Source organism: Polypterus senegalus, chromosome 12, assembly GCF_016835505.1.
Source record: "Polypterus senegalus isolate Bchr_013 chromosome 12, ASM1683550v1, whole genome shotgun sequence".
NCBI lineage: Eukaryota > Metazoa > Chordata > Cladistia > Polypteriformes > Polypteridae > Polypterus > Polypterus senegalus.
The window spans coordinates 127,770,751-127,794,935 of record NC_053165.1 but is presented as its reverse complement, the minus strand read 5'-3'; the positions used below and the strand labels follow the sequence as shown (position 1 = coordinate 127,794,935).

The 24,185-nt window shown below is 37.2% G+C and overlaps 1 protein-coding gene across 1 annotated transcript in view; it reads left to right on the top strand.

Moving 5' to 3' along the window:
• malt3 (MALT paracaspase 3) overlaps positions 1–24,185 on the top strand; it is a 130,778-nt gene that overhangs the window by 71,093 nt on the left and 35,500 nt on the right. Inside the window, 5 exon segments of the mRNA XM_039773400.1 lie at positions 5,819–5,951; positions 6,489–6,664; positions 13,914–14,016; positions 15,388–15,423; positions 23,789–23,992. Of these exon segments, the coding sequence (XP_039629334.1) occupies positions 5,819–5,951; positions 6,489–6,664; positions 13,914–14,016; positions 15,388–15,423; positions 23,789–23,992 (652 nt within the window).

Here is a 24,185-nt window from a genome sequence, read left to right as displayed (position 1 = left end):
CATTCCTCCCGCACACTTCATCACAGTCACACTGTCCTTATACACATCCTGCACCACCCTAACATTATGTTTCTGCTACTTCCGACTTCCTCATGCAGTACCATAACTCCTCTCTTGGCACTGTGTCATATTCCTTATCTAAATCCATAAACACACAATGCAGTCCCTTCCGACTTTCTTAGTACATCTCCATCAATGCTTAAACCAAACATTGCATCTGTAGTACTCTTTCCTGGCATGAAACCATATTGCTGTTTACAGATTCCCACCTGTCCTCTCACCCTAGCATCCATCACTGTTTTGCATATCTTCATCATGTGGCTGTTCAACTTTATACCCCCGTAGTTACTGCATCTCTGCACATCTCCCTTGTTATTGAAAATTGCTACCAATATACTTCTCTGCTTCTCAGGGATCATCTCGCTTTTCAAAATTTTGTTAAACTCTACTGCTATCTCACCTAAATATTTCGGTTTTAGTACCACTTATCAAAACATGAAATAGAAAAAAAAAACGAAGGGTGTAATTTTTACCTTTGCAAATTTTCTCTAGCATTGCACCAGGACTTCTGTAAACCCCACTGCCCACCCCCTTTCCTCCTAAGCCCCTGCGCCTTTGTCAGTATGCATAAATCAAGTAAATGAACATGAGTGCTATGTACATATTGTTGCATATATCGTTTTGAACCACATAATACAAAATGTTAAACCTTTAAATGAAAATTTTATTTCATAAAAATTTTAAAGTAGTATAAATGCGGTACTGGATGTGTATGTAATTCAAAGATAGAATTTAGATACACACTTAACTCTTTTGTCTTATTGTTTCATAATATTTACCAAAAAAAAAAAAATTATGTGAAAATGCCACCCCTGGCAAAGCACTGCCTTAGGCGTATGCTTCGTTGCCTGCTTTGGATGTGACAATATTTTTCTACATATTATACAGACCACAAAATCACAAAAAAAGAATGTGTTTACTTTCCCAGGCCTAATATATTTTAACTGTAACATATCTCGATCCTAAAGTAACATTTACTTATTGCATTTTCATCTGTTGACAAAGAGTGGTTGGCAAATAAGGGTGTCTCTTTATGAATTGCACCTTGAGATAGCAGCCATATTAAACTGGAAAAAGCCATAGAGTATTAAACAAGTACAATGCTCTGTGGGTTTTGCCATCTACTATTGCCATTTCATTCATAATTCTATCATGTCTCTGACCAGAAAGAGTCATCAATGATTTAGGTGGATGCCTGAAGATCAATTAGCATTTTAAAAGTTAACAGCTTCATTTACCTGTACACCAATTTTAAGATATCCAGATCCTAACTAAACATTTACGTATTGCATTTTCATCTGTTGACAAAGAATGGTTGTCAGAAAAGGGTGTCTTTTTACAATATGCTGGAATTGCACCTTGACATATCTCAAATGAATGTCAAATTGGGATTAAGGGAAAATCTATGTGATTATAAAGTATAGTTTAGCAGATTTTATCTTAGTACTAGAAAAGGACAATGAGTCTAAGTTATCAGGAACAACAAGGGTGCTGTACATAGTTGGCCAAACTGTGGCGTTGGCACCAGTGGAATGTTCAGACAACATAATCCTAATGAAAGAATTTTAGATCTGGGAGATACAAACTAGTACTATCCCTGGGACACTTAAGATTGCAATATTAACATCTGGGCCTTGTTCCATTCCATATAAATTTAGAAATTGTGGTTTTCACTTTCTTCCAGTTCATATAAGGTAGAGGTAGCAAAGTCATAGAACTAACAAAATGAAATGGGAAATGGCATTCATTTTAATAATAGTGAGACAAGTATGGAGTTGATTTTAGATCAAATTTGTTATTGATTCGTTTGCTCTACTGAAAATACATCTATAGTTAACCTTAATGACTGAATGGAAAGATTGAAATACCCACATAAATTGGTATAAAATCAAATAGTTGAGGGGATCTTAGCAGCTTGACATTGCTTATTTAATTGAAGGAGTCCAGACTTAGTCAAGTTAATTTTATAACTAGATTGTATTTCAAAATTCTGCAATACCTATAAAATATTAAAAAGGTCAGTAAAGTGTTTCCTAAAAACAAAAGAACATCACCTATATATAATAATGAGTGGTGATGTGATTCTTCGATGAAGATGGGTACAAAGTAATTTGAACTTTGGGCTTTGATATCTAATGAGCATTTAATAATGTGGCTTAATCAGCAGCATTATAAAGATTGGTTTGTTTCTGCAGTATTCAAAATTAGGATAATAATAGTGTTGATCAATGTTCCCTCTAAGCTGAGCTCGTGAGCGATCGCTCACACGATTTCAAACCGTCATATTCATACTTCCCGGACGATCGCTCATTTCGACGGCGTCGCTCGTACTTTTGAATTGGTGCTCATAAATTTTTGGCTTAAACAAAATGTCGATCATAAACAATGTTTTTTGCTCACTATATGCTACTCCTTAGAGGGAAGGAACATTGGTTGTTGATGTATAATTCTTGTGGCAAATTCTTTTTTACCAGTAATTTGAGGGAATACTAATATCTTTAATTGGAAGCTTATTTCAAAAGTTAATTTTTATTTTGTCATTTTTAATTTTACTAAATGCCATTTTGCTTTTGTCTGGACGCCACCATTTTGTTGTTTTATTACTAAGAAACACTCTATAATTCCTATGGAATTGGTCTCAGAAGTCCTGCCAGGTTACGTCATCAGCTTGCTACAAATTTTGATTATATCATCACAACTGCAAATACACACGTTTAGCTTCCTGCTGGCTCAATCTGGTGTCCAACTAAAAGACTTTCAGTTTGCTACTTTTCAAGTTTCATGTTAGTCAGATCTTGATTTTTATTTTGACTACGAATTTGTTTTTCCCCATTTGAATTGTTGCTGAATTCCTGGTTACAATATGTTTTAGTGGGCAGCATGACGATGCAGTGGTAGTGCTAGTGCCTTGCAGTAACGAGGCCAAGGTCCATGTCCCAGATTCTACCTGCATGGAGTTTGCATGTCCTCCCTGTGTCTGCATGGGTTTCCTCGGGTGTTCTGGTTTCCTCCCTCTGCCCAAAGACATGCATGTTAGATACATTGGCAATGTTAAATTGGCCCTAGTGTGTTTTTGGTGTGTGGCTGTTTACCCTGTGATGGACTGGTGACTGGAACCATTTTCAGGGTTTGTTTCTGCCTTTACCATATGCTAGCTGGGATAACCTTGTGCGTCAAAATCCCCCCCAAACCCCTCCTTCCCAAGACCTGCTCTGGATAAAGCAGATTAGAAAATGACACTACAGATCAATTTTGGTAACAACATTGGCTTGAAGTTCAACAATGTCTCATCTACTGATCCTTTTCATTAAAAGTTCTTAATAATAATAATAATACATTTTATTTATAGGCGCCTTTCAAACACTCAAGGACACCGTACATTATACACAGCAACCGACAAACAATACAGTACAATATTTACATAGAGAAGGCATGATTAAAAAGATGAGTTTTAACTGAAGACTTAAACAGAGAAAGTGAATTAATGTTTCTAATCTCAGGAGGCAGTGCATTCCAAAGTCGGGGGGCAGAACGACTGAAAGCTCTGTTCCCCATTGTGGAAAGACGAGCGGAAGGAACAGTCAATTTAATTGAGGATGATGATCTAAGAGTACGGGAAGGGGTGACGATGTGGAGAAGGTCAGACAGGTATGGGGGGGCTAAATCATGAATAGCTTTAAAGGTTAGCAGAAGGATTTTAAACTCAATGCGGAACTTGACAGGGAGCCAGTGAAGTTGATGCAGAACAGGAGTGATGTGGTGAGTGGAAGGAGATCGCGTAATAATACGGGCAGCTGAGTTCTGGACTAGTTGAAGTTTGTGAAGAGTTTTTTGAGGGAGACCAAAAAGAAAAGAGTTACAATAGTCCAAGTGAGAGGTGACAAGGCTATGAACAAGAACTGCAGCAGAGGGTGGGGTGAGAGAGGAACGGAGACGGTTGATATTGCGTAGGTGGAAGTAAGCAGATCGTGTAATAGTATTGATGTGTGAAAGAAAGGAGAGGTTATTATCCAAGATGACACCAAGACTTTTGGCCTGAGAGGATGGAGATAGCGTACAGTTATCAATTATAAAGGGGAAGTTGTGGAATTTGGATAATGTGGATTTTGTACCAATGAGAAGGATCTCTGTTTTATCAGTGTTGAGTTTAAGAAAATTAAATGTAAACCAGTTTTTGATTTCGGCCAAACAGTCAGTAAGGGCGGTAGGTGGGAGGGTAATTGTAGGTGAAGTTGAAAGTAAAGCTGGGTGTCATCTGCATAACAGTGAAAATGAATATTATATTTCCTGAAGATATTGCCCAGAGGAAGGAGATAGATAGTGAACAGAAGGGGGCCCAGGACAGAGCCTTGAGGCACGCCTGTAGTAACAGATACAGAGTGAGATGAAAATGATTTGAGCTGTATGAATTGAGAGTGGCCAGAAAGGTAGGATACGAACCAATTATAGACATTATGGGTGACACCAATGGAAGATAGTCTATTGAGAAGAATGGACTGAGAAATGGAGTCAAAAGCCGCACTCAAATCAAGTAAAATGAGAATAGAGAGTAAGCCGGAGTCTGCTGCCATTAGAAGATCATTAGTTATTTTGATTAATGCAGTTTCTGTACTATGGAGTGGGCGGAAACCAGACTGGAATTGTTCATACAGGTTGTTCAGAGATAAGTGAGAGTGGAGCTGTTTGGCTACCACTTTTTCTAGAATTTTGGATAAGAAAGGTAGGTTAGAGATCGGACGAGGTTGTTAAAATTAGCAGGATCGGCCCATTTTTTAAGATTGGGGTTATTATAGCAGTTTTGAGTGAAGTAGGAACAATTCCAGTTGAAAGAGAAGAATGGATAATAACAGATATAATATGGAGTAAAGATGGAAGACAGGCTTTGACAAGTGATGTAGGTAAGGGGTCAAGCAGAAAGGTGGATGATTTAGAATGAAGAATTATATCTGATATTTCTAAGGTGGAGGGAAGTTGAAAGAAAGAAAAAGGGTGAGTAGATGGGAAGAATTCAGAAGGAGTAGTGTGAGCGGATTGCATAGCAAGGTAGTGGTGGATACTCTCAATTTTGTTCATAAAAAATGACATCAGGGAATTACAAAAGGCATAAGAGTAAAAATGTGATGGCCACAAATCAGGGGGTTGTGTGACACGTTTGAGGAGTGAGAACAATGATTTAGTATTACCTTCATTCATGCTGATTATATTAGAATAGTAGGCAGATTTAGTTTGATTAATACAATCCCTGTAATGTGCAAGATACATATCTTTGTGAACCGCGAGCCCAGTTTTTTTATAGAGTCGCTCTAATTGCCGGCCTTTCGCTTTCATAAGACGAAGTTCCGGCGTAAACCAGGGGGCAGAAAGGGAAAATGAAACAGACTTTGTTTTAAAAGGGGCAAGAGAATCCAGAATATGATGAAGGCTGGTGTTATAATACAAAATCAACTCATCAGCAGTAGCCAATTTAGGAATTTTTCTGAGTCAGTACCCTAAACACTTTAAAAATGATCAATACCTAAACAAATATTGTGAAAAAGGGAAAGAGGAACTAACTTTACCCTGGCTCAAATAAACAAGACTTCATTATTGAACTTATTTATTCTATATATAGAAACATATTATTGCCATTTCTGCAGTGGAGCAACAGATCAATTTAAGTTATGATCATAAAAATAAGACTTTTACAAGGTTACATATTGCGTTATTTAGCAAAAGAAATAAAGTTTAATAAGCATGACTTTTAACATTTTTATTGCAGGTTCCAGGTGGCACAAAACCTGATCTTGTCATCACAGCTGAAAAAACACAAGTTTATGTATGCAGAGTGAATGATCAACATAATAACTGTGTATTCAGCGAATGGGTCAAGGTTAAAGTTCATGATATAGGAGGTAAACATTTTAGTGATTTTTTTTATAATAACAATTTTAAGATAACACATCCTTGTTTGTAAAAATTACATTAAAGTTTATTTCTAGAGCAAAGAGATTCATACTGCATTTTACCCTCTTTGTATTACCTACCCATATAAGTGTCAACATTTCAGCTGTAAGTTTTCAACATACATTTTTGTAGTCTACGAATACAATTTAGACAAACAGAGAGAGTGATAATAATTATTTAACCATATTTGGAGTGATATGCTGACTTTGTGTCTGATTTGGAGTCTGTGAACTTGATAACTTAAATACAGGTCACTCAGTCCAAAACCTGTAATTGTTATTAGCATTTTACAATGATTAAAACCTATTGATTTTGAATTACTCTTATACATATTACTTTACAGAGATAATGATGTTGCTTTTCACATTAGTTTGTAGTATTTCACAACTAAAATAATAATTTTAAGTTACAAAAGTCATGGCCTTAATCCGTTACTTTTTTTCTATATAGTACTTGCAAATGCAGATATTTCTTTATTTTGATAGATGTACCAGTTTCATGGCAAGGACAACCATGGATTTCAGTGCATCCTGTCTCAACAACCGTAAAACAAGGTCATGATTTAAAGATACAGTGTGTTGCTTTTGGAATTCCACGTCCAGTCCTTCAGTGGTATAAGAATGGAAATCTGTTACAGAACCAGGCAAATGAAATGTTAATTGTAAGTTATTACATTTTATTAAAATAACCAGCATTTTTAGTTCATTTTTTGAAAATAATATATATAACATTAACTGGATATTGTAAAGGTTTTTCTAGAGACTAGTATTTGTAGCCTTATTTTATGTCCAGCATACAGGATTCTTAGAAAGACTGCCTTAAATTTTGTATGATGAACCATTTGTATATGATTGTTATAAAATTCAAGAACTGGCAATAGACTTAAGGAAGAGAAAGGTTTCCATAATTCTCTTCTCCATACAGAGAGAAGAGTTTGAGATTAGAACAATTAGAACAATCTAGATGAGAACAGGCCATTCAGCCCAACAAAGCTCGCCAGTCCTATTCACTTGCTTCCTCCAAGAAAACATCAAGTCGAGTTTTGAAAGTCCCTAACGTCTTACTGTCTACCACACTACTTGGTAACTTATTCCAAGTGTCTATCGTTCTTTGTGTAAAGAAAAACTTCCTAATGTTTGTGCAAAATTTACCCTTAACAAGTTTCCAACTGTGTCCCCGTGTTCTTGATGAGCTCATTTTAAAATACAAGTCTCGATCCACTGTACTAATTCCCTTCATAATTTTAAACACTTCAATCATGTCACCTCTTAATCTTCTTTTGCTTAAACTGTAAAGGCCCAGATCTTTTAATCTTTCCTCATAATTCAACCCCTGTAGACCTGGAATCAGCCTAGTCGCTCTTCTCTGGACCTTTTCTAGTGCTGCTATGTCCTTTTTGTAGCCTGGAGACCAAAACTGCACACAGTACTCAAGATGAGGCCTCACCAGTGCATTATAAAGGTTGAGCATAACCTCCTTGGACTTGTACTCCACAGATCGTGCTATATAACCTAACATTCTGTTAGCCTTCTTAATGGCTTCTGAACACTGTTTGGAAGTTGATAGCTTGGAGTCCACTATGACTCCTAAATCCTTCTCATAAGGTGTACTCTCGATTTTTCGACCGCCCATTGTGTATTCAAACCTAATATTTTTACTTCCTATGTGTAATACTTTACATTTACTGACATTAAATTTCATCTGCCACAAATCTGCCCAAGCCTGTATGCTATCCAAGTCCTTCTGTAATGATATAACGGATTCCAAATTATCTGCTAATCCACCTATCTTGGTATCATCTGCAAACTTAACCAGCTTGTTACTTATATTCCTATCTAAATCATTTATATATATTAAAAATAGCAGCGGCCCTAGCACTGACCCCTGTGGAACACCACTCTTAACATCAGCCAGTTCTGATGAGGTTCCTCGCACCATCACCCTCTGCTTCCTGTGTCTGAGCCAATTCTGCACCCATCTAAAAACATCACCCTGAATTCCCACTTCTTTTAACTTGATGCCCAACCTCTCATGTGGCACCTTATCAAATGCTTTCTGAAAGTCCAGATAAATAATATCATAAGCTCCACTTTGATCGTATCCTTTTGTTGCCTCCTCATAGAATTCCAACATGTTAGTAAAACACGACCTCCCCTTCTGAACCCATGCTGACTGTTCAGAATAACTCCTGTCCTTGTCATGTGTTGCTCAATCTTATCCTTAATAATTCCTTCCATTAATTTTCCTGTGATGCTTGTTAAGCTTACTGGCCTATAGTTGCTTGGATCTGCCCTGTCACCCTTTTTATATAATGGGATGATATTTGCCATTTTCCAGTCCTTTGGAATCTCTCCAGTGCACAGTGACTTCCTAAAAATATGTGTCAAGGGTTTATATATGTACTCACTAGCCTCCTTAAGAACACGAGGATAAATATTATCTGGGCCTGGTGATTTGTTTGATTTCATCTTATTTAATCTGAGCAGCACTTCTCCCTCTACAATTTCCAAATCCCTCAGTACCTCCTTAGTAGTTGTGTTTACCTCTGGCAGGTTATCCACTTGCTCACTTGTAAACACCTCAGAAAAATGTAAGTTTAGGGCATCTGCTATTTCATTGTCTGTATCTTTTAATTCCCTTTACTATTCCTGATGAACTTGACCTCCTCCTTAACTGTTCTTTTACTACTAAAATACTGAAAGAATCTCTTGGGGTCTTCTTTCGCCTTATCTGCTATATTCCTCTCCAACTGTCTTTTAGCCTCTCTGATATCCTTCTTAATGGTTGCCCTCATGTTCTCATACGCCTACGGTTCTCTTTGCAGTCATTAGTCTTATATGCCTTATACAGCAGTTTTTCCTTTGCAACTTCTTTTTAAATCTTTATTAATCCATCGTGGAGATTTTTTAGTTTCCTATTACTTCCAAATTTAGGTATGTATCTGTCCTGCATTACATGTAAAACATTTTAAACCTGTTCCACTGCTCCTCGACTGTCTCCACATTTAAAAGCTTATCCCAGTCTATCCTACTTAGACTTTGTCGCATCTGCTCAAAATTAGCCCTACTAAAGTTCAACTTAACAATTTTAGTCTTTGCATCTGTACTCTTACAAAATACTGAGAATTGTATTACATTATGGTCACTTGACCCTAGTGGTTCAATCACCTCTACACCCTCAATTCTATCCTGATTATTACAGAATACTAAATCCAGATAGGCTTCACCCCTTGTTGGTGCTTTAACATGCTGTGTTAAAAACAGTCACGATTACTTCTAAAACTCCTGCTCTTGTGCTCCTCCATCTGTAAGGTTATCCCAGTTAATATTTGGATAATTAAAGTCCCCATGACTATAATATCCCCTGTAAACTTGCCTTTTGATATTACTAAAAGATGTGTGTTGAAATTACTGTCTGAATTGGGTGGTCTATAACACACTCCTAAAATGAGACCTTTTCCCTAATATTTTCCAGGCGAAGCCACATGTCCTCACTAAGATGGGGCTCATCATCCAACTGAAGATGACTTACATTTAATTCCTGTTTGGCATAAACAGCAACCCCACCTCCTTTTCTGTTCTGTCTATCCTTCCTAAAAATGTGTATCCCTCTATGTTACACTCATCCCCATCTTTGTTATTTAGCCAGGTTTCCGTTATTGCTATAATATCATAATTGTGCTCAGCTACATACAACTCCAACTCACTTACCTTATTTTTGATACTTCTAGCATTAAGGCAAGCTATTTTTAATGTGTTAATCCTTCTATCTTTACGTGTTTGCTTAAAATTTACATTACTATGCATTTTTATTTCTACACCATTGTTTGTTCTTCCATGTATAGATCTAAATCTGGCCTGTCCTAAACTCCCTGCCCCCATTCCCTAGTTAAACAATCCTCGCCTAGCCTACACATACGCCTCCCCAATACATTGGTGCCCCTCCGGTTCAGATGTAACCCGTCGCGGAACAGGTCCCATCTGTTCCAAAAGGAGTCCCAATGCCCCATAAACCTATACCCTTCTACCCTGCACCAAGATTTGAGCCACGCTAAGCCTTCTAATCTCCTCAATCTTACCTGGACTGGCGCGTGGCACAGGCAGAACTTCGGAGAAGACTACCTTGTCAGTTCTGCTCCTCAGCTTGGTACCTAACTCTTTGAATTTGGATCGCAGAACTGACAGACTACCCTTATGTATGTCATTTGTTCCAACGTGGACAATGACAACTGGATCCACCCCGCTCTGGCCAAGAGCCTATCCACCCTTCCAGGAGGTCTCCCACCTGTGCTCCCGGAAGGCAACACACCGCAGAGACTCTCTCTCTGGAGCACACCTGCGCTTCAATCCCCCTAATGATTGAGTCCCCAACTATCACTACCTCTCTCTTTTTGGGAACTGGTTTTGAGGTGGCCCGTTGGGGCTCCTCAACCCTGCCTACCACCTCAGAATTATCAGAGTCACCGTCCAGCTCCGCCAGGACATGATAACGGTTAGACACTTCTAATTCTGGGGTTGATGCCGGACAGTGTGCACCCTTTACCTTACGCCTTGCGACCGTGACCCACCTATTCCTACCTGTCTGGTCTGGAATCTCCTCCCGCCACCTTAGGGGTGCACACTATCTCTAAAGGACACCTGGGCCAAGTCCGCCAATTCTCTATTACAACGCAGGTCAGCCAACTCCTCCTCCAGTTCAGCGACCCTGAGCTCGAGGTGCTGGATCAGCTGGCATCTCTTGCAGATGTAGCCCTCATAGACAACTGGCTCTTCCAAACCATCATCTAAAAAGTCCAACATCCAACAGGACTTGCATTGCACTGGCCTCATTATTAAAATTTGATTTGGGATTACTAAGCTGCCTTAACTATATATTTTTTTTTCTTAAAATTAAATTTCTTCTTCTTTCAGCTGCTCCTTAACTTAAATGGTAACACTAAGATCTGCTACAGATATTTTACACCTTTTCCCCCTTAAGCTCCTGTACTGTTCTCCCTCTCAGCTGCCTGCCTTTCTATGAGGTTAACTTTACTTTTCTCTGTCTCTTCTAGCTTTGCGCTCTTCTTACTTATAAGCTCTTCACTCGCACTGTTTGTATTCCCCCGTATTAATGAACCAATACACTGTCGCCCACTTAACTGTTCTGCCTCTGGACCGCTAAGGACTGTTTAATCTAAAATAAACAAATAAATAAAACTTTACTACCTTATTTGCTCCTACTGCTCCTTGTGCCTGAACGGTGTCTTAACGCAGGCCGCTTACCTGCGCACTACTGAGTTTCCACCTTTTACTGCTTTGAAGTCAGCCGCGGCCTTTTTTTCTTTCCTTTAAACTAAGGAATCGCTGTTACGACGACGCGGTTATTTATTTACAAATGCCGATATCAGTTACTGCTGCTTTCTACCCTGCCGCCTCGATGCTAATTCAAATACAGATAACAAGAAAAAGAACAAGTACAAATAACTTTTCCAAGCGCACTTCCAAACACCCAGCTACTTTTGCTCTTGTGCGGCAAAAAAGCAAAAAACCCTTCTAAAGGGAAAAAGCTTTAAAAAATTCCCACACGGTTCCTTAGAGGCAACCAAAACCCAAGTTTTTAAGAGCAAAATGTATTTTTTTAATGTAAATCTCACACCACAGAACAAACCAACACTCTCAACAGACTCTAGCGTTTGCAAAGCACACGTCAGCACAAAGCACACGTGACACGTGACACGTGAGATGTTCCAGATATATGCAGAAAGTTCTTATGGGTTAACCCAAAAAGAAATGTTGACTGGCTAAAATGTAAAAATCAAATCAGAGGCCAATTGCCTTTCTTGAAGAAGCACAGGTTCTTTGTTGTCCGTGGAATATTTCCACATATGTTATATCAGTCTGTAGCAAATCTCAAAAAGGTAAAACTCTCAGGATGATTTGTGTAATAGCTCCTAGGCGACTATGCTAGAATGTATTATACATGAGGCATCGCAAACCCTGCCTTTCTATCTACTGGCAATTGCCTAGTTGATAAAATAAACATTATATTGGACAAAAAATCCTGATACTGCATATTTATTCTGCCTGTTGCCTATTTTTTAACACTCACTCAGACTTGATCTTTAATCTAGAAATATAAATATTTTCTCCCAAAAATGTAATCTTCCACATAAAGAACACAATAAAACACAACTGAGATGTCTCAGTTTCAACTAAAAAACAACTTCCAGTAGTATATGGCATTTGTTGGTTTATTAGTTCCTTCAGCTGATTTTTCTCCATTTGTTAATATGAAGATCTTCAAGGTTGATCCAGTTACATGACATCCCCAACCACCACCCACTACATGCTAATTGTATACATTAGATTCTGTAATGCCATTAGTTGAAAATGGCAGACTGGCAGGACTGGGGAGCTTTATTGTAATGAAAGTCTAATGTAAAATTCTCATATCTGGAAAATCCAATCAAAGTTTGCAAACGGCTGAAGCCTGTCCTGTCAGTATTGAGTGCAGAGCAGGGAAAACATCTAAGTAGAACACAGTGCTAGCTTGGAGTTTCCAGTCAAACTAACCTCCACATCTTTGGGAATGCAGGTAGAAAAACAGAATACCTGGAGGAAATCCCAGACAGCCACAGAGATTCAAACACATGATGATGGATACATGAGGCTATGAAATGAAAATTAGACGGAGCCACTTAGATCACTCAAGATAATTTTCATGCCTGTTGCAAAAAATACTGAACTAGCATTATTTGTATTAATAATAAAGTTAAAGGAAGAAAAAACGGAAATGTGTTCTTTCCCAATGATGCTAATACAATGGCATTTGCAAGAAAGACATTTTTTAAACAGTAAATATAAATTTATACATGCATAGGTTCTGAATCTACATCAGTGTAATAGGCTACACACTCTTTGAATAATATAAAATTAACTGACCAAACGTGTCATATTGGAATGAAGATCTTAAAGAACGAAAAACAGAATTCCATACAGAAGCCCAACTTTGGGTCACACTAATTGTACACATCTGTAAAAACATGGCCTTTACATGAATCCATATTATAACTGACACCCATTGTTTAAGGTTTCTTGCTAAATTTATAATATGGAGAAACATGCATTAAACCAGAAATAAAGCTTTTGGGTTATTTGACTGGTGCTGGGTGAAGGTTCATATATTCATTACAGTACTGGTTTTTAGGTAAGAAGCCATTATAAGTTTTAAATCATTATTATAATATCAATTGAAAAATGAAAAATACAGCAAGTAATAAAATATGACTAACTTACAATTCAGTGCTCAAAATTACACAATGCACAATACAAATACATTTAAAATACAAATAAATAAAATAAAAAATAAAATAAAATAAAATACATTGTAAAATACTCTGTTTAATTGAATGCATTTATTTATATGCATTTATTTGAAAAATATAAAGTTATGAAAAACATATTATTTTCCCCTTATAATTCTACCAAAGAATTTTATTTGCTTGGTTTTGTTTTATTCATATTTTGTTTGCTCATCATTTTCATAATCTATTTATTACAATACAAAACATATAAGGAATGTCAAGGCAGGGACCATCCATGGCTGAGATTCCACAGTTATACACAACCCCCTAGTTCCTCATTTTGTATCAATTTATATATGATAATCAATGAGAGTGTACATTTTTGTAATATTTGCAATAATAATCCCAGTAAGAAACATGATTGCACCACTTGCAAATAACTTTATTTTTTCTTTATTCTCTTAATTCTTTGGCATGAATTTATATAATAATGATGGACATACTGTAAGTAAAAATTTAAATAAATGCCTTCGTCATGTTTATCTAGCAGTGGTCCTGTCCATTTTTTTTTCACATATAAATTTAAAGATGAAACTAAACTACGTATTGACCTCATTATTTTATTTAGATCAAGAATGCAGAGAAGAATCATGAAGGCACTTACCTTTGTTCTGTCACAAATATTCATGATGAAAAATGGACTGAGCCTGTGGAAGTTCATATACTTTGCAGTAAGTACCTTTTATAAGAAGCACATTCCATTGTCGGTTACATCACAGTGTTCCCAATCTTTATTGATATGGTCTTGCTGTGAACCTAAAAGTAGAATGGAATTGCAGTACTGAGCTTCCTTCTATCCAACATCCCATAATCCACACACAGGGATGTTTTTACCATTTCTGATAATAGAAAGCTTTCAGTCTTTTTTTAAATTGCTGGGCAAAGTAAGGAATAACATGTTTAAAATCAGTGTTCAACTGCTTCTATATTTGTGTATATTATTAAAAATTTAATAAAACTGAAAAGTTATTTTAAAAGAACCAGTTGTTACGTAATGGAATTTGTTTTACACAGCAATACTACAGATCAGGTCAATTGTCTAAATAAGCCCAATAATTCTGTCAAAAGTGCTCCTATTAGAAGTACAATAGATACCTCTATTAAAACACATCCCTGCATGTCTCAATAAGTCAAGGATGATTTGTCATCATTCCTGCCATAACTATATGTAAAATGTCTTTCAGCTGCAGACTTTATTTACAGTTAACACAGAAGTTACTCCTGGGTTCAGTTGATGCAGTTGATCAGAAGTGATGCATACTGATGTTTCATATTTTGGAACATTTCACATTAAATAAGTGAAATATAAACAGTAGAACTCGTTTTTGTTAATATACTTTTATTAGAGTTTGTTGTTGTAAATAAGCTGAGCTTAATTAGTATTAATGCTTAGTTTTTATTTTGCTATGTTTTTCTTACTTAATTAAAAGTACATAAAAGTTTGATTTATTATCTAGATTTTTGTATCTATTGATGACAGTTGTATTGTCTATTAAGTATTAAGTTGTGTATACTAATATTAATAGTGTAGTTTAGATTATTTTTCCTAAAATATTTTTCCGTAAAATACATGTCAGCCTTCAATCAGAGACAATGTTGAGAACAATGAAAAGGTGAGGTCTGGTGGGAGGAGCATCAAAAATAGTTTTAGAATCACTTTAGAAATCTGTATTAGTTTCAACAGATATATTTAAAAAATTGCCCATATTGTATTTGTAATCACAAACTTTTAAAATAATACATTTCCAATTTATTGATAGATTGATGTCTTAATGATCTTGGCTTAAATTGTATTTTATAGTTTATAATGGATGTGAAGACTCTATATTTAATTCAATTAATGCACATCTTTAATAATACAGTATATTTTATTTTGCTTTGTGAATATTTGATTCTCTTTGATGGACTTGCATCTTGTCCAGTTGTTGTTCTTGCCTTGTGCCAGATGACTGCTGGAGCAGGCTTGCCCTGGACAAGTGGATTAGGAAGATGGTTAGATGGATATTTGATTCTGATGTGTTCATTTTTATTTTCTATCTTAGCACCTCCAGATAAAATCTCTACAAGAAGGTATTATGGTAAGAAATTTTCATATCTGTTTGTTATCAATTCAAATATAAAATCCAGAATTTCTGTGAAAAATTTGTTTAGTAATTCAGCAGATTATCAACTTGATAATTCATGGTCAGTAGTAATGCATAATTCTGAAAAACATACTTCTTTTAAAATAATTAACTATTTGAAAATGTTTTTGCTCCTGAAACTGAACTGATGTTAGTTTGCTATAAAATTATCTGAGAATATGCTGATATTTAATACTTAACAAACACTAGGAAACACTTTGACACCTGTAACTCTGAACTGGATTTTGGGAAAATAAGAAAAGTATATTCAGTTGACTTGTAAACAAAAGAAAAATACTTGGATTATGTATATAGCTGTTACTTAAATATATTATGGTGGCAGTGGTGGAGATGAACAAAGTACAATTACTTTGTTACACTACTAAAGAACGTTTTTCATATATCTGTACTTAAGTAAATTTTGTTGTAGATATTTTTTGCTGTTTACATCTTACATCAAATATCTCAACTTTCTGCTCCACTACAGTCACATTGTTGTTTTTTAACTGGACAACAACAGAAATAGTGATGGTTAATTTGCAAATGTTTAATTCTTTTTGAATGACCCTTTCAGTGAATAGTAGGAATCATTCATAACAACGAAGAAATCAATTCAGTTAAGCTCAAAATGAGTTCCAAAGTGTATACGTGATGCCATTAGTTTCTTTCATTTAGAGGTTTAAAGCACATGTGAAAGTAGTGCCCATCTGATGCATGATTCCTTTAAGTTAGAGCTGAATCATCTTTGGTGAACTAGAACTCTGTCATTGAGCATTCAACATACAAATACAATGTAGTAACACACATTTATATTAGAATGTATTAATAGTTACTTTTGTGTAATTAATTATTGGCATTTTTTAAACAGAATATGTAAACATAGTTTACGTTTATGCATTTCCAAGTGCTCACCCTGGCTCTCTACTCACAGTGGGACCTTTGCATATGTCAAAAAAATTACCTAATAACAGGAAAAGGTTCAAGTGTTTTACTGACAGTACAGACTCTTGCAGAAATGTGCTCCAATCCTCATAAACCTGTCTAATCAGACCTAAATTAAAAGCTTTTAAAACAAAAACACAAGTGGAAAGGGCACAATCAAAGGAAGTGTCTAATAGGTCATTTTTATGATATTGTAGATTTGATATGTTACTATGTTGCAAAAAGGAGAATGAATGAACATTTAAAGCGAGAGCCCAGTGGTGCAGTGAAAGGAAAAAAAAATAAAAAGAGAGAAGGAAAGGGGTTTGTTTGGATGAAAACCATATCTGACAGTTCTAAACTCAAAAATAAACTTTAAAATAAATAAATTAATATTTGAACAAGCCATTTATACTACAGTTGATGCTAATAAGACTGACTTTAAAGAAAGTCAGCAAACAGCTACTAGCGCCACTTCTACCGTCTTTAGCAACAATGAGCATTCCAATATCTCTGATATAGGTTTGAACAATATGGAAGACAACGAGACCACTGCAAGAGATATGATATGCCAAACAACGCTAAACCCAAATGAAGAAATTCTTTTATGTTTTTTTTTTTTATATGGAGCAAATATACCAACCCAGTTGCTCTGTTACCCTACATGTTACCTTTTTACCACAAAGTGGCATTATCCTTTTAAAAATGTTTAATGCATATTGATTAACTGGGCTATCACAAGAATGATGAGGCTGCACTCATCAATTTGTTTGTTCTTGCCATTGAAATGTAGTAATGAAGCACTTTTAGTGCCACAGGGGAGCTCATTAGAAACCCTATATACATTTGCCTCTGATTTAAAAAAAAAAAAAATCTGAAAAATGGGTTAAATATGTACAAATATTTTAATGGATATATTTTACCTAATAAAAACAAACTGAATGCAAAATACTGTTTGGCAAAAAATGTAAAATGTATCATTTTTCTTGGACAGTAATTCATTGGGGTCACAAACTTAGAGAAGAATTATTCAAAACTGATTCAAAAGAAGTGTGCAACAACAAATTCATTAATATTTGGTTTGCTTTTTCTGTCTGAGATAGTTGCAGTGGAAAAAAAAGAGTATGAATTTAAATTAGAACACAACTTAAACAAATGACATGTTCATCTGCTTCACTTTTTCCTTTGTGATGGTGTGTCTTCTACATCCAAACCAAGATATGTCTACCTTAATTGAAGCCTGCAACAGATAATATTAATTTATTACTGTAGACTTTATGATGCATTTAATATATGGTGGTGTTATACAGCCTGTATATTGCACACACAGTACAGTTACAGCTTAATTTACATGGCTTTGTGTTTTCTATGTATTTGTGCAGCAGTGTTTTATTTTTTCATTCAATTATGTTTTAAAATATATTTTTAGTACATAATTGGTAAAACCACTGTTCATGAGAGGTGTATACATCATAATTTAAATTATGGTTATATACGTGCTCTATATGAAATAGATAAATTATTAGAGGGCGGTTACTTAAAAGTTTAAACTTTATTCAGCACGTTGTTCTCGTCTGCTTTTTTTTTTTTGTCCACCAATATTTCTGCTGAAGTTCAATTTCTGGGCTGGTTGGCCTTTTTACTAATGGCGCTTTTCCACTGCATAGTACGGCACAGCACGGTTCAGTACAGCTCACCTTGGTTCGGCTCAGTTCGGCTCGGTTTGCGTTTTGACTGCAGTTTAGTACCGCTTTAGAGTGGGTGGGTGGGATTATTCACGTGTCATTATAGTTGCGCCGCCTCTACTGCCGTGACATCATCGTAAACGCGCCACAAACAAACACACAACAATGGAGCATATCGACGGAATGGTGTTCTTCATTCTCGGCATGTGGATGCTTTTAACAGCAAGACGAAGGAGTTTGTTTCAAAACAGGCTGATGGCAGCCAAAGAAAACACAGCTAAAAAAACAAGAAAGTTTTGGAACTTTTACAACAACACGCAGACAACGACAACACTTTAGCTCGACGACGCGCAAGGGTAAGCATCTAAAAAAATCACATCACTAGCTAACTTTTATCACTGTTGCAAAGCATAAAATTAACTTAACTGCCAGTGTAACATTAAAATGCTGATTTTGTATATTACAGATCTTCCACATTTTGCAAAAAAGTCGCCGCAACAGACCATCTGTTTGGACATTTAACCGTGCTTCAGAGTGGTGGGATGTGATTGTTCCCGGTTTTACAAACACTCAGTGGCTGGAGAACTTTCGAATGTCTGAAGAAACATTCATCCACTTATGCAACAAACTGCGTCCAGCGATGGAGAGACGGGACACAAACTTCGCGTGTGTACCTTTAAAGAAAAGAATAGCCATCGCACTGTGGAAGCTTGCAACCGGTGCTGAGTACAGAAGTGTTGGACATCTTTGTGTTGGTGTGTTCAGGAGTTCTGTGCAGCAGCAGAAATCCTGTTGGTACCAGAGCTAATTCGTTTTCCAGATCAGGAAAAGTTTAAAGAAATGGCTGCCTACATTGAGAACAGGTGGGGGCTCCCACACTGTATTGGTGCTATTGATGGATCACACATCCCCATCATAGCACCAGAGGAATATCAATGTGACTATTTCAACCGTAAAGGCTGGCACTCCATCATCCTTCAAGGTGTTGTGGATGGAAAGGGACTTTTCTGGAATGTTTTCACAGGACTACCCGGAAGCCTGCATGATGCTCGGGTTTTGAGACTGTCAACACTGTGGGAGTTGGCAAGCCATGGAAACCACATACCAGCTAACACCAGAAACATAGTTGGGGAGACTGCTGGCTACTACATTCTAGGAGACTCTGCCTATCCCTTGCAGAACTGGCTCTTAAAACCATTCATTGACACTGGACACCTGACAGCAGAACAGCAGGTCTACAACATGAAAATCTGCAGAGTACGCGTAGTTGTTGAAAATGCCTTTGGTCGATTAAAAGGAAGATGGCGATGCATTTTGAAAAGAAATGACTGTGCTGTCAATCTTGTGAAGTCCATGGTGCTGACATGTTGTGCTCTACATAACCTTTGTGAGAGTCATGGTGAGACCTATGAGAATGCTTGGGATTTACCCGCAGCAGCAGATACTGTGGTGGCAGTGCCACAGGCTGTAGAGGAGGAGGGCAGGGATGTCCGTGCAGGTCTGATGCGTTACTTGAATAGCTAACTATTCATGTAGCATGTTCTGTAAAGTGTATTAAATTTTTAAACAACATTTCAAAGTTTATAATGTATTCCTTGTTTTTTTAAATTGTTTTGGCTTGTATCGTGGCGGCATTAATCATTTGTCTTTATCAAGAGGTACTTCCTCAATAGACCACGAAACAGCCATTTTTGGTTAAAACAAAATGGTGCGTCCGAACCTTTGCTGGCTGTGCTAAAAATCTAGCGGGTCTGTTGTGTCTCGTGTCGCAAGTTCAGTGACGCAGTAATGACGATTTTCTCCGGCCAATCAGTGACCAGCAGAGTTTACACGCCACGCTTTGGTAACGGTTCGGCGCGCTTGGAACCTCGGCTGAGGTGGTACTAAAAAAAGGACCAGGTACTGTTCCCAGTAGAAAACCCCCCAAAAGTGAGCTGAACTGAACCGTGTCGTGCCGTACTATGCAGTGGAAAAGCGCCATTTAATGAATAGTGTACATTTGCCTGATTTCATGCATTAGCCTGGTGCAGTTTTACTTAACAGCTTATTATAGGGGAATGCAGTAGTAGGCCAAACTGTTTCTTTATTTTTTTGTTTAAATTTTTTTTGTTTTATTTTGTGATTTTTCCATTGTCCCATATTGAGTGGTGTGTGTTGGTTTTCTTATGTGTGCTGCCACCATGTGTTTGATTGACCCAACCTGCTTTTGCCACATTACTGTGTGAACCTACATCATTGTATTTTGCATCATGAATTTCTGTTTGGTTTTGTCTCTGTTGCTTATGCACTCTCAGGCATATTTGCTATGAATCTGAAATACTGTGGTCTTTAGTTGTACTGTAATCTCACACTGCCCCCATGAAAATCCAGTGCCACCATACCCACTAAATTTATTCTGGTGTCAACCCTGTCATGAACAAAAAGTAAACTATGAATTTTTAGATAAAAAAGTCTAATTCGCTGCCTACATATGATTTATTTTTGACATATGTCATGTTCATAATGGGGGTGTGAGAAGGTAATGGAGGTAGGATAATTTTGATTTTCGGCACCTTGGACCCATGGACCTCAAAATCCGGTTTTGTTAGCAGTACAATCTGCATCATTCTTAAGTATTTGTATTGTAAAATTTCTCACTGTCAAATTTTTGTCTCCTCTGAATTGATTTTTTATTAACACTAGTCAGCAAAACAACATTTTTCTTCACTCTTAAAGTGTTCTTTATTGATTTGAAGCTGCTGAATCCCAATCTGGCATCATATTTCCTCGATCATATCCAGTATTTCAGAGATGAAGGTTTAAAATGTAAATGCACTATTTTGGAGAAGAACAAAATAAATTAAAATAAATTGTTTAGACCTAAAAAAATTATAAATTACACATATTATTGTTTTAAATATAATTGTAGTCATGCATTGATTTCAGACGACCAAGTAAAGGCGATTTATAGTGCCATAGGAAACAATAGCCCAATAATGTTCTAGAAATTTCTAAAACCAATAGCAATAATACATCTTTCATTATTATCAATATTATTTGACAGGGTCTCTTATGTTTTTTGACTCTTGGAGGGCCTGTTATGGTTTCTGCTACTCCATACCAGCTACTTTGAGCAACTGTTTAAAGCTGATCCTCTGGCCAGGATGTTGGCTATCTCTGGATCCACGATTCTTGTGGCTGATCCTCCAGTTAGCTTTGAACCACCCAATCTCACTGAGATTGTACAGGTAGTAAACCAGCTGAGGGCAGGGAACGTTGAAGGGATCTGTAGTATCTGGGGTGAACTTCTCCAGGCTGGTGGTAAGGCTGTCCTCCTAGCATTGCAAGCAATCTTTTGCTTTCGTTTGGGAGAGTGGCATCATCCCAACTTACTGGAAAATGGAACTTGTTGTCCCTATCTGGAAAGGTAAGAGTGATTTCCTGGATTGCGGCAACTACAGGGGGATAACACTGCTCTCAGTGCCAGGTAAGGTTCTTGCTAGGGTCGTCCTCAATAGGATCCGTGATCACTTGCTTGGCTACAGTGATGGGAGCAGTCTAGTTTTTATGCCTAAGAATTCTACCATCCTGGCACTGAGGGTTCTCATGGAGCACAAACATAAATTTTGGCAGAGTTTCCTTGCAACCTTTGTCAATATTTGTAAGGTGTTGATAGAGCTGCCCTGTGGCACATCCTGAGACTTTGCGGGATCCCCACAAGGTTGCTGGATGTCATGGCTGACCTGTACACTTGTACTGTGAGTGCTCTGCAGAGTGGAAGCAGAACCTCTGTGTTTTTCCCAATTGATTCAGGGGTTCTTCAGTGGTGTGTTCTTGTTCCTACTCTGTTCAGTGCTTGCATGGACTGGGTGCTGGGCAAAGTTGTGGGGTCCAGTGGCTGTGGGGCATCTGCTGGCAAAGAAAGATTTACTGATCTTGACTTTGCTGGTGATGCTGTGATCTTAGCAGAGTCAATGGAGGCTCTGATCGGGGTGCTTGAGAGACTGAGCGAGCAGTCTGAATGTCTGGGTTTACGAGTGTCCTGAATAAAAACTAAGATCCAGGCCTTTAATGACCTATTAGGCACAGCCATCAGCAGTGTGTCTGCATACAGAGAGAGTGTTGACCTTGTCAAGAGGTTTACTTACCTTGGCAGCGACATTCATATTTCTGGTGACTCTTCCTATGAAGTCAGTAGACGGATTGGGAGAGCGTGGGGGATCATGAGGTTGCTCGAAAAGGGTGTCTGGTTTCCTGATATCTATCCAAAAGGATGAAGGTCCAAGTGGTTATAGTCCTGGTGCATCTTGTCTTGCTATATGGTTGCAAGACATGGACGTTATCCAGTGACCTGAGATGAAGACTGGACTTCTTTAGTACTGTGTCTCTTCGGAGAATCCTTGGGTACCGCTGGTTTGACTTTGTGTTGAATGCGCAGTTGCTCATGGAGTCTCAAATGACATGCATTGTGAGCGAGTGTCAGTTACGGCACTACGGCCATGTGCTGCGATTCCTCGAGGGTGATCCGGCTCACAGAATCCTCATTGTTAAAGACCCAAGTAGCTGGACCAGGCCAAGGGGACGCCTACCAAACACCTGGCTGCGGCAGATAGAGGGTAATTTCTGGAGGGTGGGTCTGGACCGCATGTCTGTCTGGGGGGTTGCCAACCTGGATTCCAAGCAGTTTCGTTGTGTGGTGGGTGCGGAAACATGCTATACCAGTGCATGCTCCCCAACCTGACCTGACCTGATACCAGTAGTTAAAGAACACCCGCTAATAACCCACACCAGACCCATATAACCTCAGTTGCAATGATCTGTATAGTTTGTGACTGACATACAGCTAATTTGACATACAGTCAGCGCATGACTATTTTATTTACATAAAGTGGTCACTTGGTAGTTTTTTTACTATTACCATCCTCTGATGGTGTTTCATGAAATGATTAACAGAAGTCTGCTAACTTAGGCTCATTCCACTTTTCACGTTTTTAGGAAGAAAGAACTTCCTCAACTAGTTCCTTATAGTTTTCTGCCTTTGTATTCCCTTTTGATATTTTAAAGCAATTAAAAGAAAGAAAAAATGACAGATTGAGAGGAAAAAAATGTGTAGTAAATAATCTGGCTGTTTCCATCTCAGTTAACATAAGAACAAGGAAGACTGACAATTTTCATCTCAAAATACACTTCAAATAATACTCTTAGTGTGAAAACTACCTTCACCATAAAACAAATCTGCATTCTTCCCAGAATCCAATATTTTCAGAAACTATTTGCAGTAGAAAAGTTCAAATTTCAGAAATAGAATCAACACATCTAAATCTATAAAGAACCCCAATTTTTTGTGTTTGTGTGTGGGAGCTCTTGGGTACAGAAATGTGTAATTTCTCTATTTGAAAATATATATTACCATTTTATCAAATTTGAATACAATTTTCTTAATAGTTTACACAATGGAATTCCTTGTTACTCACTTTAAATGACTATGCTCATTTATAATTAACTTTGTGTGCTGCCTGATCTCAGATTGTTTTATTTCTCATGGCTGTCTGGAGTAATTACTTAGGTTTTGAAGATATCCTCCTTGTTGTTTGTATGTTTGTGAAATTTACTGTTTATTTTTATCTGAGTAGTGTCATTCTGCCTATCTAAAAAGGAAAAATGGCAAATTCCAGTTAAATTTGTCAATTGTATTGTATAATTGCATACATATGAAATATAGCATTTTATTTTAGCAACAGACAAAGTGGCACTGCTGATTGGGAATCTGAACTACTCCCATCATCCAAACCTCATTGCTCCAGTGATGGACGTCCATGAGCTGGCTCATTTGCTCCAGGAGCTCAATTTCCGTGTTGTTTCACTGCTTGACCTCACCAAACAAGAAATGACAGCGGCTATTTTACAATATCAGCAACTGCTAAGCAAAGGCGTATATGGTAAGTTTCAAGGAACACTAATTGTTTTCTTGTTAGATTACAAATTCTTAGGGAAAAATTTTAATTATTGAATAATGCATTTATATTTTTTGAGTAACCAAAATGATGAAATGTTCATTTTATTGGCAAAAGGAAATGAAGATTTGATATACTGCCACCCAGTGGCAATGTATTTATATTATGCCAACACATT